General features: G+C 30.2%; 1 protein-coding gene across 21 annotated transcripts in view; it reads left to right on the forward strand.

The window, feature by feature from the left end:
- Ca-beta (Calcium channel protein beta subunit) overlaps positions 1-17,773 on the forward strand; it is a 96,689-nt gene that overhangs the window by 69,160 nt on the left and 9,756 nt on the right. For 7 of the 21 annotated variants that reach the window (XM_087406574.1, XM_087406575.1, XM_087406581.1 and 4 more), the window contains 8 exons: positions 5,682-5,798; positions 7,736-7,855; positions 7,942-8,152; positions 8,960-9,057; positions 11,639-11,775; positions 12,254-12,419; positions 12,588-12,957; positions 14,169-14,201. In XM_087406574.1, the coding sequence (XP_087262700.1) occupies positions 5,682-5,798; positions 7,736-7,855; positions 7,942-8,152; positions 8,960-9,057; positions 11,639-11,775; positions 12,254-12,419; positions 12,588-12,957; positions 14,169-14,201 (1,252 nt within the window). Of the gene's footprint in view, positions 1-1,935; positions 2,392-5,681; positions 5,799-7,735; positions 7,856-7,941; positions 8,153-8,959; positions 9,058-11,638; positions 11,776-12,253; positions 12,420-12,587; positions 12,958-14,168; positions 14,202-14,955; positions 15,034-17,773 lie in introns of all 21 variants that reach the window. The other 14 variants (XM_087406587.1, XM_087406586.1, XM_087406588.1 and 11 more) reach the window with 8 other exon arrangements.

A 17,773-nucleotide genomic window follows, 5' to 3' on the forward strand; every position in this document is an offset into this window, starting at 1 on the left:
TTATAGACTCCGTTAGAAATGATAGATTGAAGTCATATTAAATGCATTTTTAGTGATTACTCAAGCAGAAGCCAACTTATTAACGTGACATTACTTTAGTTAAACTTTATTATAATTTTATCAATATCTGTATGAAAATTATTTAGAGTCAATAATATTATCCAATCACCACACAATATTAAAAAAAAATTTTTTTTTAATATTTATTTAATATATAAAAATATGAAATAAATATTTTTAAAATATTGTTTAAATATTGTGTACTAATTAGATAATGACTCTATGAATTCATATAGCCTTTTGGTACAAAGTGGTATAATTTATATTCATAAACTCCGTTAATAATAATTACAATTTATAAAAAAAATAATATTAAGAATATAAAACTTCTAAACTTCTAAAATATCCTGCTACGAGTATAAATACAAATGAGTGATACAATCCATTATTCATTATCATTACCTTAATACACGAGATATTTTTATCTTCTGTCTCATATCTCGTTGCTATGTAATTTATTGATATTTCGCTGTGTATATTTTTGACGATATGGGGCAGACAATTTTAGGGAGTGGCATTAACTTCTTCGTAATTCTTCCAAGTTTTCTTCACAAATAAATTTAGCCAGATCAATTGCAGAATAAGGGTAGATTTAGACAATGGTTCGATTTTGTTCTTTCTTGCCTAATTTTAGAGTATTGTACGATACATTTTTATATGACAACACGTTGCAATATATAATACCTGGAAGTCAATACTGTGCTAAATTTAAATGCTAGCTTTTATCTAGAAAGCGACTTTCAAAGTAAATTTTAATATTTTTTTAAAGAACAATTATTTAAGAAAATTTTTTATACATATTTATTTATATATAAATTACAAATTATAAAACTTTTGCAAGTCTTTATATTAAATATTTTAAAAGTCATAAACTACGTTTTATTTATAAAAAAAATTTTTTCAGAAAGACTTTAACCCTTTGTGGACGGGCGACCCCATTTGGAGTCACTTCCTTTTATTTTATAAGCTGCCTTTGATTTTTATAAAACTTAATCTATTGAATAATTTGATGCTTTATTTGAGGTCAACAATAATAAATTTAGAACGGTGAAGAATCCAATAAAGACGGAACTTCTCAAGAAGATAATTGATTATTGTTCAAAACTTGATTTTAGGGAATTTTAAATTGCAAATTAACATTAAATTTTCAGTTTTGCTTTATTTGAAACTTACCTTTGTCACGCAAACAGTTCATACTAATTTTTAAACTGACTGAAATTTTGATTATCATCCTATGGTATTAGATCTTTCATTAAAGTTATTATTTGTTTGAAATTCGACAATTTTAGGTCACATTTAAACATAACCAAACATTTGTTTTTTGTTTCTGAACTAGATTACACTAGAATTCTCTTTCTCGCTTTTGCCAAATATTAAACATGTATCTCACTTTAAATTCCAAAAGTGTTCAATATTAGTAGTTCAACCACAAAAAACAGATCCCAAAACTTTCTAAAAACTTTCTAGAATTGCATAATCAGATTATTTATTTAAAATTTAAATTTTAAAATTTTCTCTTTTACTCGAAGCCAAAATTCAGTCCTTCCCGAAAACTCTTAGAAAATAAGATCTTTAAATTTCTTTTTTAAAAAGATTCCATTTTCAAAAGATTAATTAATCTAAAATTATCAAATTAAAGATATTTTTGATCAATTATATGCACACACACACACACACACACACACACACACACACAAAATATAATACTTACATGTATATGTAAACTATAACGAATTTTGATACTTTTTGATACTCGATTATCATTAAATTACGTCTGCGTTCGTCCATTGTAATTTATTTATGTTTGCGTTTTTTATTTTTTTTATTATATCTTTTAGACAATTTTTGATAGTCCATTTACACTTTGTCTTGCAGAGGGCTATTAGAAAAGTGAATATTTCAAATTGAATTTATTGCTCGTTATGAACGTGAAACATAATTTGTCATCATGGGATGATGATAACGATCTTTTACAAGTAGATTAAGATTCAAGATTAAGTATTTGGATGGCTTGTAAACGAAAGCGAAAAAAGCTTAAGATACGACGTGTCTGAGGGAAGCTCCGAAACTTTGTGCCACTGCGCCATTCAACATGGCGTAGCGGCGAGAAAAATATCAGTGCAATAGAGACAAATTTTGATGAGAATAGCCATGCGGTAGCGTGGGCTAAGTGAGAGCTTAGAGAATTGGCCCGATAAATTTCGGCTCCAAATTGGAGCGAAGGCGAATTAAGCACTATCAGAAGAACAACTCTGGCGTCCATGGTGGTGAATCCCGGCGATGATCGGGTACAATCAACACAATTCTGGCTACAACAAGCTATTTACTCAGGTATACTGAAAAACGAGGATTTCAATAATTTTTTGTTGGGCAAAAGCAAGAGGAATATTAAGAACGATTTGTTATTTTTTTCATAAATTAATATTAATGAAATTACAAACTTTTTTATTTGCTACAATATTTAAAAATATTTAGATTAATATGCAAGGTTTGTTAAAATATTTGGCACTATGTCATTTTCTTTCATAATCATTTAAATAAAGTAAACAAGATAATAAGTAGAGATAAAATTGTAAGAGTAGTAATAAAAATAAAGTAAAGTAGAAATAAAATAACAAGTAGAAATAAAATTGTTTCAATTTTATTTTTTTTATATTATTCTCTTATGCTCTTGATTTATCATTCTTTTTCTTTCCATTTCCCTCACTTATCACAAGGCTGTGATAAATAGGAATGTGTTTATGGAATAACAGTACTTATCTTTTTATTTCCTTTCATCAAAGGGATAACTGTAATTAAACTTAAAATTATCAAAGGATTCCATAGGAAGGTCTCCGTATAAAAATAACCGATTATCGTGACTTTGAGCAAGGAGGCGCAAGAGAATGAGTGTTTGAACGCGTCAAAGACGCGCCGCTTCCTAGACATATAGGATATTTCGCAATATATATATCGTTCAAGGCTCGTATTAGGCAATGTGGCGTAAAGCAGAAGCGATCATCCGTGTTATCGTTGCAGTGCAGCGATTTACGCCGATCGCGCGCTCGATCGAGGTTTACTTTCCTTTTTTAGTGTAAAATCAAACTTTGCGGATCGGTGGTATGCTCTACTGGCCTTGGAGTTAATCTTTATCCTTAGTGCACTTCTTTTATTTGCAATACATTTTTCGAAATATCTTTTGAGTTTTATTAGTTAGATTCTGCAGAGGCTTCTATTTTTTTACCTTGACATTAATTTAGAATTTGTAACTTATTGACAATTGAAAAGAAGTTTCTATATAATTATTGCTAAATTTTATTTGCATCGATTTCTCATCGGCATTATTATGATATTAATTGATATTTGAAATAGTCCTTAATTTCACATGAGCTTTAACACTATCAATTACCCAAATGTTTTGTTTTGAATAAGCGATTTGAATTATGGAATATACGATTTTGTCATGATTATTTCGACTGTCATGATTACTTTTGTCATGATTATTTCATGAATCGATTCAACTTTAGTCCTGAGAGTATACATGAATAACTACAAATACTGACATTTCTTAATCCTTTATGTAGTGATGTCGAATAATTGCTTTTTGTAATTAAATTTTTTAATTAAAAATGTATCAATATTAGAAAAACAAGATTTTCAAAGTAAAACATTAAGTCACAATTACCGATGCGGTCATTCAAATGTTAAAAATGTCATAAAAATATGCGTATATAAGTGTATGCATAATCGTTCTCTCTTCCGTAATGCTTTTAAAATGTATAAATATAAACATATTTATTAATTATTTTGAGCTAAATGCAATCCACATTAAAAGAATTTTGAGAAAGATAAGATAAATTGAAATACATATATATATATATATATATATATATATATATATATATATATACAATATAATGTTCTAGAAAGACACTTTTTGCAAGAATAATTGTCTTATATAATCATAATATATTTTTTAGAATATTATTTATGTATATTTTCGTCATATCAATCTATCTTATTAAAGGTAGTCTCTTATTATTGTTCTACAAGTATTAGAATGCTCAAGTTTCTTTTTGTACAGATATATTTATATACGTATATATTTAAATATTTATAAGGATAGGACATGAAAGGTCGTTGGCATAGCTACGATATGTCAACCGAGTGAGTTTATTCGTCGAAAAGCTTTTTTGAAGAAAGAAAAATCCTATGGAAGTAATCTATAGAAGTAACTTATTACTAGAAGCTAACTAGAATTAATTAAATAATTAAATAAAAATTAATGATATCTTATATGATTAAATGACTATCATAATATAACAAAATTTTCATTGCAATCCTAAATGTAATTAAATTGAGAAATAAAAAACAAATTTTCACGTATGAGTAAAATCTTCGTTTTACCCTGCTTTTTTCTATTTGGAAAGATACGTGTTTTAAGCAAAAGAAAATCCTGTCAACATTAAATAAACGCATTCTGCACATATCCACTGCTATTTTATCACACTGCTATGAAATTATAATTACTGTTAACGTAAAAGTAAATTTTATATAAAAGGAATTAATGTAAGAAATATATCTCATATCTTCATTAAATGGAAAACTATAATTTTTTTTTAATAGAGGAATTGAAGAGATAAATCTATAATAACAAATATATAAAAAGATATTTTTAAAATACAAATTTTGGAGATTATATGAATTTGTTATACTGTGTGTGAATACATAATTATTTGTTATATTGATTACATAATCATATTTGTAGACATAAGTACAATCGAACATACGTAACATTAAATTAATTGAAATACTTAATAAATACTTAATAAATCGTTCATTTCTCTAATTAATATGCAAATTGAAGCTTGTTCTAGTCTTAATTTCTTGCTTATGACGAACATTGAGCTTACGTAAGTCTTGCTTCCTATGCTCGATCGATTCATTTAATCTTAACAGGAACTAATTAACTTGCTAGACTGATTTCCTTTGTTACAAGGTAATCTGCGTCGCTACTTGTAGGGCGTAATAGACGTAATGAACTGCGTCGTAGGGCTTTATCATTCACGGTCTCGCGGATAAAGTCACAGTTAACGTTGTACACAGAATAAATAAATACTGTTTAAGTAAGCTATTTTCAAGGGATGAAACTTACCTTGAAATATTCAGTTTACAAGACTGACGTAAAAGGCATTACATTTTAATATGTTAATGTGTACAAATTTGAAAAAATTTACTGGTGGGTGATTCTATTAAAATAGAAATTTTAATCACAAAAAATATTTTTCAGAAATATATTGTATTTATACAAATGTTTAATTGAATACATCATTTGCTCAAAATATTATATATTTTATGATAGAGAGATAAATTAATATTTGACATTGATCTTGTTAAAATAAAATAAAAAATTTCCTTGAAAACAAAAAATTATCTAAGTTTTAATGACATCTGAGATTTTGTGTTAAAAGTTAAAAATTTTCTAAGATCATTTTTGCAAGAGATTATTAATTCACCACAAATGTCAAATAAGAATTTTTTTATGTCTATTAAAAAAATTTTTTCTTAGTTTTCTCAAATTTTTTGCTACGTATGAAAGTTCGCGGATTTATATAATGGATGATTTGTTTGATTTCTCTTAGGGCTCGGCGGACTCAAACTACTCCCAGCCGAGCTCGGATCTTTCGCTGGACGAGGAGAAAGAGAGCTTGCGACGCGAGAAGGAGAGGCAGGCCCTCAATCAACTTGAAAAAGCCAGAGTAAGTCATTGATTTTTCGTATGCTCTAGTTCGTTCCGCGAAAACGGCTCTATGCTATTCTTATTTTTTTCACGTTCCGCTCTCACAGCTCTATGCTATTCTTATTTTTTCGCACGGAATCATCGTTTATCGATCGAGTATCTCATTATCGCCGCATTATTATATTTCTTCGACGTAATGTAAATATTATAAATTTATATGAAAAATGACATAACGCGTCTGCAATTTTAAGATAGAAGAGATAGGAAGGAAAAAGAACAAACAAAACTCAGCGAGATGCCAATCGGACATTTCACAGAACTTCTTTTTGCGCTTATTCAAGCCATAAAGATAAATCTATGGAAAAATACGAGCTGTATGAGTGTTACGGTTTTAACGCGGTAATAATGCTTAAATGCGGTAATAATATCGATACTCACATATCAAGAAATGTTTTACGGAACACGCGCGAGCAATTTTTTGAAGTGTCGATTCATTTCATTAATCATCTTACTTTATTAAGAATTAATTTTGTTTATAAATTTTTACTTGTATACACAAAGAAAACAATTTTGTTGAAGAAGTAAAAATTTAACTAAATATATACACACAGATTTATGAAAATAATTTTGTTAAATTATCAAAATAATTATATATATAGAAATTTCAAGCATGATGCAGAGTATTCCTATGTAAAAGTGTTGATATTCTAGCAATCAGTTTGAGTGTCCTACATAATTATTTTGAAAGTTCAACAAAATTATTTTCAGATCTGTATCTAGCTATGTTTTAGATGCTTCAATAAAATAATCCTTTTTGTATAACTGTTATATATTATGGAAAATTATAAACTAACAGTTATGTTATTTTTAGTTGGTATTTGTTGGATAATATACTTTACTCTTTTCTCTTTTATATTACAATATTGCATTGTATGTTTTGTCCTTCCACTTGCAATCTGGGTCTTTTTTGGCACAAAATTTTATTCTCAAATTTTTTTGAAATAAAGGAGAGCGAAGTTCGGTTTGCCATTCTAAAATGGTCCGTCAAAAACCTATTCGGTAATGTAATGAGGTTGTTAAAAAGTAATCCTGAATTTTTTCACACTTTTTGAAAAAGTCTAGAACAGTAGAAAAACTGAAGTTAGACGGAGGGAGTAAAAATATAATTACAAACGGAGGGTTAAATTTGCAAATATTTGAATAAAGAATTAAATTGCGAAATTTAATTTTTTTCTATTTATAATGAATTATAACGATAGATTGTAGGATTAAATGATAAACATGGTTTTGAAATTATGAAATAGCAGGAACATCAAATGCAAGGACCTGATCTGCTCAGTTTTCTTCGGCTTAATAGTAAATGGATATTGATTGGCTTGAGACGACCTTCGAAGGATAGAGCTCGTCGCAATAAAAATGAAAAGCTTTGCAATACTCTTTTATTCTTTATTGAAGGGACGATGTTGTCACTAGAAACATGCGTCCACGCATATGACAATGTGTCGATCGGCCGTGAAGCTCATCGGTGTGGCCGGCTTTTATTTTCTATTCTCTACATGCGATATAGTTATACGTGTTTATGTACACGTCGCGATATAGGAGTCGCACCGTGACCTGATAGAAAAGTCGATAACACGGGCAAGGGAACGATGATACGTAACTAAGCGCGGTGGTACGAGACGATACCGCACATTTGTCGTCGAGATTGATGATCCGATTTACTTTTTGGAACAAAATAATCGCGTATAAATTATATAAAACAAATATATTTTCATACATTAATTTTTTATAAATAACATTTTATTAAAATTGATTTATTTAAACATTAGATTTATTATAATTTTATTACACTGATGACTGACAAAAATAAAAATTTTAACATTGATCAATATAAATTAAAGTACACTGATTGAGGACTCAATCGTTCTTATTTCTACTTTTCAATTTACGTTTCAGTCGAAGCCAGTAGCGTTTGCAGTGCGGACTAACGTGAGCTATGATGGATCCGTCGATGATGACTCACCTGTGCACGGATCAGCTGTCAGCTTTGATGTTCGTGACTTTCTTCACATCAAGGTACGAATATACATTCTCTGTTTTGTAAATTTTCCTATTGTATAATTTTAAAATTTTCTTTACTATTAAGTCTTCTATCTTTTTAGGAGAAGTATGATAATAACTGGTGGATTGGCAGGCTCGTGAAAGAGAATTGCGATGTGGGATTCATCCCATCACCTGTGAAGCTAGAGGCCTTAAGGTTGCAGGCGACCGCCGCGCGTGGTACGAAAGGACTCTACTCGACGCGAGGAGGGTCTTCAGGGAACCTAGGCGAGAGTGGTATGCCCTCACGTGGTTCCACACCACCTACGCCAGGTATCCTAGCACGTCCTTCTTTCTTTCCCCCCCAAAATTTACGGTGTACCCAATTTTCGGTATACCTGATCGGGAACTTTCTCAGCTTGATCCTCGACAGTGAATTACAGGCGGACGGATCGTTGCCACAGGCCGGTCGAAACAAAAAATAAATGTGACGAATAACACTCGCTTGAGATCCTAAGTATCCCACTATTTGAAACATACAAACACCAGCTTCGAGTGCTTATATCGAAAACTTTAAATCGAAGCAACTTCTGTGTAATTCGCAAATGAATAAAACTGCATGTGCGCAAATAATAAAGTTTGATAGAACATGTAAATTATAATATTGTCATACTGTAGCAGATTGATATTTAATACGAAAGTATATTAGAATCTTTTTTTCATTTCTTGCGATTTATACAGAAATATGAGCTTCTTCATTTATGCTCTTTCGCGACAAAAAATTGCTCACTGTGCTCTCGCTTCACACGCCCTATTAGTGTTCATTTCATTGCTAAAGCTTTCGGGTAAGTCACCGTATTCGTGCAATTCATCACACACACACACACACACACACACACACACACACACACACACACACACACACACACACACACACACATGCGATCCTTAGTACTGCTGTAGCTAGCTGCTTTGATAGCCGCTGCTATAAGCAGATATACACAAGCATAAATTAGTGAATTATGTCTAGGCTGCATCTCATCAGTTGAGTGCTTCTTCATAGCTTCTTTGAGAGAAAGAGGGACTCATCGATCATGAGATAAAGATGAGATTTCAAATAACCTCGTATTCTTTCGACAGGTGATGACAGCGACAGTGTCGGGAACGTACGACCTGGCAAATCAACCCTGACAACCCCACCCGCTAAGGAGAAGCGAAAGAACTTCTTCAAGAAGCCGGTAAACGTTCGGCGTGCTACGCTATCGCGAATATCTAACGCATCACGCATAGCTTAACACCTTTTTGAACTTCTACATTTAGATTAGTAGACACTGTACGCCTACTCAGTTGGCGTGATGCTCAATGACGTCATGCACAATAATAGCTGTCACACTGAGATGTTAAAAAAAATGTCTGATAATTCTAGAATTGTTCGCTTCGGTATTGATTATTGCACACGGTTTATTTAATACTCTTCCTTACGATACAGATAATAGCTGTATACAATAGCATGATGCATTTCTCTCACGCTAGTTAGACGTATAGACAATTCTATTTACTGTTTCTAACATATAATCTTGCGACACTAGGCTTTGTCCATGTCAAGGCAATTTTCCTAGCAGTAGTATTTTATAATATATAAATAAAAAATTTTATTAGCGAAAATTTTTAGACTGAATAAGAGAAATAAAATTTATCACAAAGAAACGTTGAGATAATTATATTTTGCCAAGGCTCTATTAATGAGTAAATAATTCATATGGACATTGTCTATGATATTAAAATTTACCAGTCGATTTTAAATTTCAAGTTTTAGATTAACACACTTCTCTTACTTGTATAGATATACAGTCAGTGGTACAAGAGCGTCATTAGCTGTTCTCTAAAAGAAATCAAATATATATTCGAAATTAAAATTATATTTTTAAAGTATATTACAAGCACTAAAATGCATAGTATGTCGTTCAATCACCATTATTATTTATTATAGCTTCACAGCATCGAGATATGCTTTCGTCGAGATTTTCGATCAGAGTCTTGGGTAAGAACCTCTAAATCTTGCCAAAATAACTGCTTTAGATTAAATATTGGTTTTTCTCGAAGCTTCATTTTTATAATTGACTAGATTTTCAATCGGATTTGCGCCTGCACATTAGGAAGGATAATCTTGATGGCTTCATTTTCACGTTTGCACTGCGTGCACAAATGGTTTTGATATTTCGAATCGTTTTCTTCTTGCAATTATTCCAGTTGCGTTTCCATTTGCAATTATTCCATTATTTCGTTCAAACTCTTTTCTACAGATCTTAATAATGATTTCTTATATTTACAATATTCGATTAGCATCAAAATTTTCGGAAAAGATATGCAAAACACTGCAATTTTATTTACATAAACAATCCTACTTATAAATTTTTAGAAGATGTTAACCTTTGGAGGAAGGGTTGTACCGACCACGTGTGGGATAAATCCAAGGTCCAAAAGAAAACTTCATCAGAATGATATTGAAGAAATCACGATCAATATTTTTCTTTGTCCATTGGAATCTTTTTTCTTTATGCTCAGTTGTTAAAAGAGTTCTTTTCAACTCTGCATTCCAATCAAAAGCTTTTAAATGAATGACGTTTAGCTAAAGACTATCTTTTAAAACTTAAGAAAGCGATAAATTAATTTAAATACATTTTTAAATAAAATAAACTATTCACATTGGAGATAACTCAAAATTGTATGACTATATCTTCAAAATAATTAAAGTATAACTCAATATTATGCAAGTAATAAATTATTAATAAACTTAAATTAGCAATATAAATTGTTATTTTATTAACCGCATAATGTATCGGATTTAATTAATTATTGCTAATACTAAAACATCTAGTCTACAATGCATTTTATTGCTATCTTTTTTAAATAATTATGCACTATCAATATTATTTTAAATAATTATGCACTATCAATCGTTCTTTAGACACTTTCTTTTTGCGTAACACTGACTTTTATGCCACTGACTGTATGTAATTGACAATCCATGTTTTACAAATACCACGACTAAGAATTGACACAAATAAATTTTATTAAAGCAAATTTTTAGAGAAAAATATATAAAATGTAATACCATTTAAAAAAATGTTTTTCGATATATTCTTTCATGTTTTGTTAAAAAATTGCTTGCTTCAATGATTTAGTATAACTGAATTACTTCTTTTTCTATAAAATTATTAATTTATCAAAGTGAATTAAATATTTTTTATTAAAATTTTTATGGTTCCACAAACAGTTTGTGAAAGTTTTTTATTTTAAATGGTACAAAACAATAGTATCATACTGGTTATACGTAATATCAAATGTAGTCAATAACTAGAAATGACTGGTAAATATTTTCACTATTCTAACACACTGTTGATCACTTCTTTTACCATCACTGTAATACATGTTTGGTTAGAGATTATTTCTGTAGCTGAAGTCGCGTGTTGTGGCGAAAATCGTCCATCATAAGGTTGAATATAAGCCAAACCGATTATAGTTCGTAAGAGGCCGTTAATTCTTTAGCCCGATATCATAGTTACTAACATGCTGCTTGGCCAAAGTACCTTCGGTGCTTGAAGAGGATGTCTCGTGGGCGTTCGCACATTCAGAGAAGGACTTTGGCCGTGCAGGAGGTCGCATGTGTCAAGTCGACGTGGCCATTAACTGATTTCAATGTTTCAATATTGCATACCGTGCTCAAGCAGTCCTACGTAAGTGAGACTACCTGGGGTCGATACCGGCGAATGCGCCTCATCTCAATTAACCGAACTAATTGTTTGCTCCAATTTTCAGGAGACGACAACTCCCTATGATGTAGTACCTTCCATGAGGCCCGTGGTGCTGGTAGGACCATCGCTCAAAGGTTATCAAGTGACGGATATGATGCAGAAGGCACTCTTTGATTTTCTTAAACACCGTTTTGAAGGAAGGTCTGTCAAGACTCTTTATATATTATCTTACGTAGTCTGATCTTTTCTTGTTACTAATAAAGAAAAATAAATAGCTATATATCAGTCTTAATTGTAAGCAGGTTTTCTTTCTCGTACCAGCAAGGAAAAAGGAATATAGCCATCCATTCTTTTTATATATACTTTTAAGTAACTAAATCTGATTTAATCTATATACAAGGTATTACTGTAACAATATGTATGCACATTAAATATGTCGTGACAGTTTAAGTATTAAAAAATTAATGTTTAAAATTGTATGTTTATATTATTAACACAACAATAAAAGAGGGCGAATTAGTTATTAGACTGATAAAAATCAACGTTGTAATTAGCAGCGCTTTGATTCTCATCAGTCCTAATTTTCCCTTTTTTGTTATTGTGTTAAATAGAAGAAATCTAATATTAATTTATTAATTATTATATTATTAATTTTGCTAAAAATTATTTATTATTACAGAATTATTATCACACGAGTAATGGCGGATATATCATTAGCAAAAAGATCCTTGCTGAACAATCCAACTAAAAGAGCGATCATGGAGCGAACATCTAGCAGGAGTAGTTGTTTAGCAGAAGTTCAACAAGAGATCGAAAGAATTTTTGAACTTGCCAGGACGTTACAGGTTTGTAAATAAAATATTATAATATAAACTTTTTAACATTTTTTTATTTAAATTTAATTAAATATTAATTTTAATATTATAAAGAAATTTTCCATAAATAATTTAAACACAGTAAATTAATTTATTATGTCAACTGAATTAATCGAAAGGTCTAATATGCAATTTTAGCTAGTCGTGTTGGACTGCGACACAATAAATCATCCGTCGCAGTTGATGAAGACTAGCTTAGCACCCACGGTCGTTTATCTAAAAATTTCTTCGCCAAAAGTTCTGCAAAGATTGATTAAGACCCGAGGAAAATCCCAGATACGTCATCTTAATGTACAAATGGTGGCTGCCGAAAAGCTAGCACAGTGTCCGTTAGAGATGTTTGATGTTATCCTAGATGAAAATCAATTAGAGGAAGCGTGCGAACACGTTGCCGAGTATCTTGAAGCCTACTGGAGGGCAACGCATCCTCCAGATTTTTCCACGATACCTCGCGCCGTGACAGCACCTGATGCATCGACGGATACGTACCCTCAACGTGTGCCATCAGGTATCACGATTGTTTCGATAAGTTGAAGATCATTCGTTACATATACAAATGTGTTTAAAGATTTATAGATTTGCATATCAAGAGATTCACAAAGAAAGAATGGTTTTGCTGAAGTTTTATATCTAAAAATTTAGATAGATACAGATTTAAAAATAATTTTGTTGAACTATCGAAATAATTATGTAGAACGCTTAAGCTGATTGTTAGAATATCAAAATTTTTTGCAGCATTGCTCATATGCTTGAGTTTCCACATAATTATTTTGATGACCCAACAAAATTATTCTAGATCTCTATCTTGTTAAATTAATTTTTAATATTTCAGCAAAACCCTTCTTTCTATGTTTTAAACTCTTTCTATGTCTTAAACTAAATGCAAATATAGAAAATTCTAAATTGGTCATATTTTTGTCTAGCACAAATAATAATGGAATTCAGGATAATAGAAAGATTTTAAGTAATAAAATATAGCCAATATTTCGGTCATTTGACGATGATTTTGTGGAAACCATCTAAAATTATTGAGACACAGGAGCCAATGTCAAATCGGCGATGATTTATAATGTTATTTCTGGCAGAGACATCGTCGTATTGACGCAAATCAACGCGTAATACATAGGTTGACGTCTTTGGCACTGTCAGATTTATCTACGAACGAATTTGGCAATGCTTAAAATTAACTAGAGGTCGAAATATTGGCTTTGAGAAAATTGTTGTATTGATCATAATATCTCGGGAAAATAATTTTAAATTATTAACACACATTATTAACACACCTCTCAATATCTCATTTCCCTGCAGATTACAAATTAATAGTATCAGAATGCCTTTTTGACACAGATCGAAATCGTTGTTCTTTCTTCGCATTCCATAAGTAACAAAGATGGAAAGATATTTGTGTTGACTTATGTCACTAAATGGAAGGCACTTTTACAATTTTCTATTCAACAATGTAACTGCTATATACATGTGTTATATTGTTTATATTGTTGAGTAGGGAAATTGTAATATTGATATCATTTTTATTAATTATCACTGTTAATTTGCGTTTTGCAGATTTAATAATCCAACTGCATAATCCAACCATTTGTTTCACGTGTCTCAAACTCACTTTTTTTCAAAATCGTTACCTTCGCTCCCGTTTTCTAGTCCTATCAGTAATCTAACGAGATTCAATTTTGTCACTAACAATCGATTCTTATCCTCTCTCAGGTGCTTCTCATGAGACTTACTATCATCGAAGAGGTAACCCAATATTTTCCTTAAACATATTTTTGTATTCTCGTATTCCTTATTTGTTGTATTCCTTCATTTAGCATACAGTTTGCTAATTGTGCACATTGTCGTCGCATGAAATCATTTTAAAATAATTTAGAAGACAAATTACTTTTTAAAGATCCGTTAGAAATAATTAATGCAAGTTAATAGTCTGACGTTATGAGATCTATGCATCTATTATTATTGATGTTATAGTTTAAGAATGTCTATTATTTTATTGTAGCATGATATTAAACTTGCATACATAAAATATAGCGATTTTTTGCACTTATATTTTTGCATTTATATTAACGTTTTAATATGTTTTCTATTTTTCTATTTTTTCATAATAGTTTCAAAAAGTTATGCAGTATTTTCATTATTTTTATATAACATCAATTTTTTAAATTATGAGATCAATGCTTATACGTTATAATGTAATTTAAATGTTAGTGTACTATAAATGCATTTATATATTCTCTATAAATAATTACAATGCATAATTTTTTATTTATATACATTATATTTATTTCAGCGTTACGTATAATTTTATTAATAATCTATATATGTAATTATGTACTAATGATCTCTAACAATCTATTAATTTCTAACTCCGTATTCTATTTCACACATCCATCGAAGAAGCAATGCTGTTGACTTAAAAATATCTCTGCATCATTTGCATAATCGTTTATCATCAAATCAAAATATCACCTTATCTTGACGTTATATTTCTTTTCAGCCGCAATATACGGATCAAACGTACGGGTCGATATGAACTTGTACCCAGTGCAGTAAGACCGAGGCGCGTTTCTTTTTCGTTAGTGCGAATAAATTTCGTTTTTATTTGTGTAGTCGCTTCCCCAATTATTTTTATATAATCAGCAGAAACTTTCCTTTCTCATACTTGTATTTAATCATTAAATATATATATACGCTTATTTTATTTAATTGCAACTTACTTCGTACACATTACGCTATCATCGATCACGAGTGCTTTCTTTATTTATTTTATTCACGAGATTTCTTTATTAATAGAAAAATTTCTTTATTAAATCTAATTAAAATATTTAAAGAAAGAGAAAGTACTTTAAATAATTTTTTTTCAATATATTTTTCAATATTTTTTTCAAAATTTTATTTAAATATTTTATTCCTTGAATTTTATATAAATAAGTATAGATGTTTATAAAAACGGCGCGCACGTAGATGTTTTTTAGTATCCGACGGAAGTATTAATATTTGTCTTTCTATAAATATTAGATATGATAAATATATCTATTGATTTTTTCGGAATATTTACAGTGTTTAATTTATTCTCTGATTTTATTTTACGCAAATTAAAAATATTCAAAAATTTTTCGTTAAGTCTACGCGTTCTTAAATGTTAAATTGATGACAAAAATATTACGTGATTGCACTTGCGCAATAGCGTATTTTTTGCGAGACAAAAGCCAATAAAGCTATACCCGATTTTCCCGAATAGTACAATTCATTGGCGAAACATTGGGGATATATTGAATTGTGCTACTGAGGTTACTTCTTTTTATTTATTTTCTTTACAAATATAATTTTTAAACTTTTTACGCCGTACTATCGTTGGGTGCAACGTATAAAAAAAAATTTCAGCCACGAAACTGTCGCGAGGGCACGCACAGATTATTGGCTTTGTTGTTGTCAGCAACGAGCTCTGACTCCGATGTTCTGTTTGTTTACGTGTAAAAGTGGAGGCGGTGGCTGCCACGGGAGTCATCCGAAAACACAACTAGCAACTTGGTCGCGGTAACCAAGAGACCAAGATGAAACAATCGAGTTAAGAAGACCCGAGCGCGGGACATACCTGTCATTGTGCGGCCGCTTCTACTTCCTGCTTCATCGCGGATGCAATTTTATGCGGCATAAACCGGCCAAATTGTGCGCTTCGGCCCGTGAATATTTAATTCTGGGTGCGGATGCGATTGAAAAAATTAGAGAAACTGTGTAGGAATACCTTTGTAAGGGCGCGTTGTAAGTACAGATGGGTTTGGTGCATGGGCCCGGAAACACGGAACCGACCCGATTTTATTTCTCTCGAGGAGAGAAAATGATTTATGATTCCCATTATTTTACTTTTCTTTACACGGTGGAGTAACTAGTTCGCCACAGAGAGAGCAATCAGAGATTATCTAATATGTAAGATTTTTACAAATTATAATTCAAATCTTATTCTGAACCTTCTCTACTTGAAAGAACTTAACTTATTGTTAAATGCGAAAATATCTTCTAAATTTCAACTGTATAATTAATTTTTAACATTTTCAATTTTACTACATATTTTATTATATATTTTATTTCAATAAAGAAAATATAATTATATGCTTTTGCGTACAAATATTTGATTTTCATTTATGACATAAAATTTACGAGTATTATGAAAGCTTTTCATATAATATTTTATTAATTTTAAATATTATTAATGTCATAGTAGTTATTTGATTGCTACTGTATTAACGCAATTACGCCACCGACATTTACTTCATTTTTTTATTCCTATTCCAATAAAATTTTTTTTTGGCTAAACTTCTGGCTACGACATATTTTTTATTTAGTTGCAAATCAATTAATATCTTTTCTTTAAAATTAATATTCTATACTTTATTATTTATAGCAAGCATGTTTTTTGATAAAACAATAAATGAAATTTTATAAATTATCCTACATTTAATTACATTTTTAATCTGATTTTAACTGTCTACTCTATAAAATAATTGATATTAAAATTTATTTATTTATTGAAATTTTTAACATGTCACGAAGTCTAGCCTTATACATATTCGTTTTATTTGATAATGTTGTTTCGTAAGCCCTTCACCAACCCTTCTCACATAGAATAGGATTATAGAATAGAGATTATCTAACGTTAGAAAGAGAGATATTAACGACGTAGCAGCGTGAGTCGAGAGGACAGAAGTGAAGGAATTCTTTATCTGTCGTAGATCTTACGCGATTTATATCGTCTCACATAATATATGTTCGAGATTGTACCAATATATCGATGAATAAACGAGTACATTCTTCTACTTCTCGATTTCTGCGCACCTGCGCAACGGTAGTTCGAACGTCGGAGTCTTTGCGCCGTACCTTCTTTTTTTATTTGGTCTTTTTTTTGCTTAGAGCTTGCATGGATTAAGTAGCATGAAATGTTGGAATGATTTGGCTGAAATCTCATCCTTATGCTCACATCAATAATTATTCAGGATCCAAGTGATGTTTGTTTTTACGTAGGGTAGAGTTTGAGTGATGTAGATAATTCTTTGCGGTGAAATTTGTACAGTCGATAATTTCTTAATATAAAAAAATTTTATTTTAATAAAAAATTTAAGAACAAAAATAAAAAAGTTATATATAAATACAATTCGATGTCTTATAGCTAGCATATTTATGACAGATTGCCATTTTGATTTGCCTTTCTTTAATTAAATATCCGCATTAATAATTATATCACTTCTCAGTCATTACTATTAATGAATCTGCTCTTTAAGAAAACATAAGGACATAAAATCACAAATTTGTTTGAGCAA

This window comes from Acromyrmex echinatior, chromosome 5 (assembly GCF_024713525.1).
Source record: "Acromyrmex echinatior isolate Ae372 chromosome 5, ASM2471352v2, whole genome shotgun sequence".
Lineage (NCBI taxonomy): Eukaryota > Metazoa > Arthropoda > Insecta > Hymenoptera > Formicidae > Acromyrmex > Acromyrmex echinatior.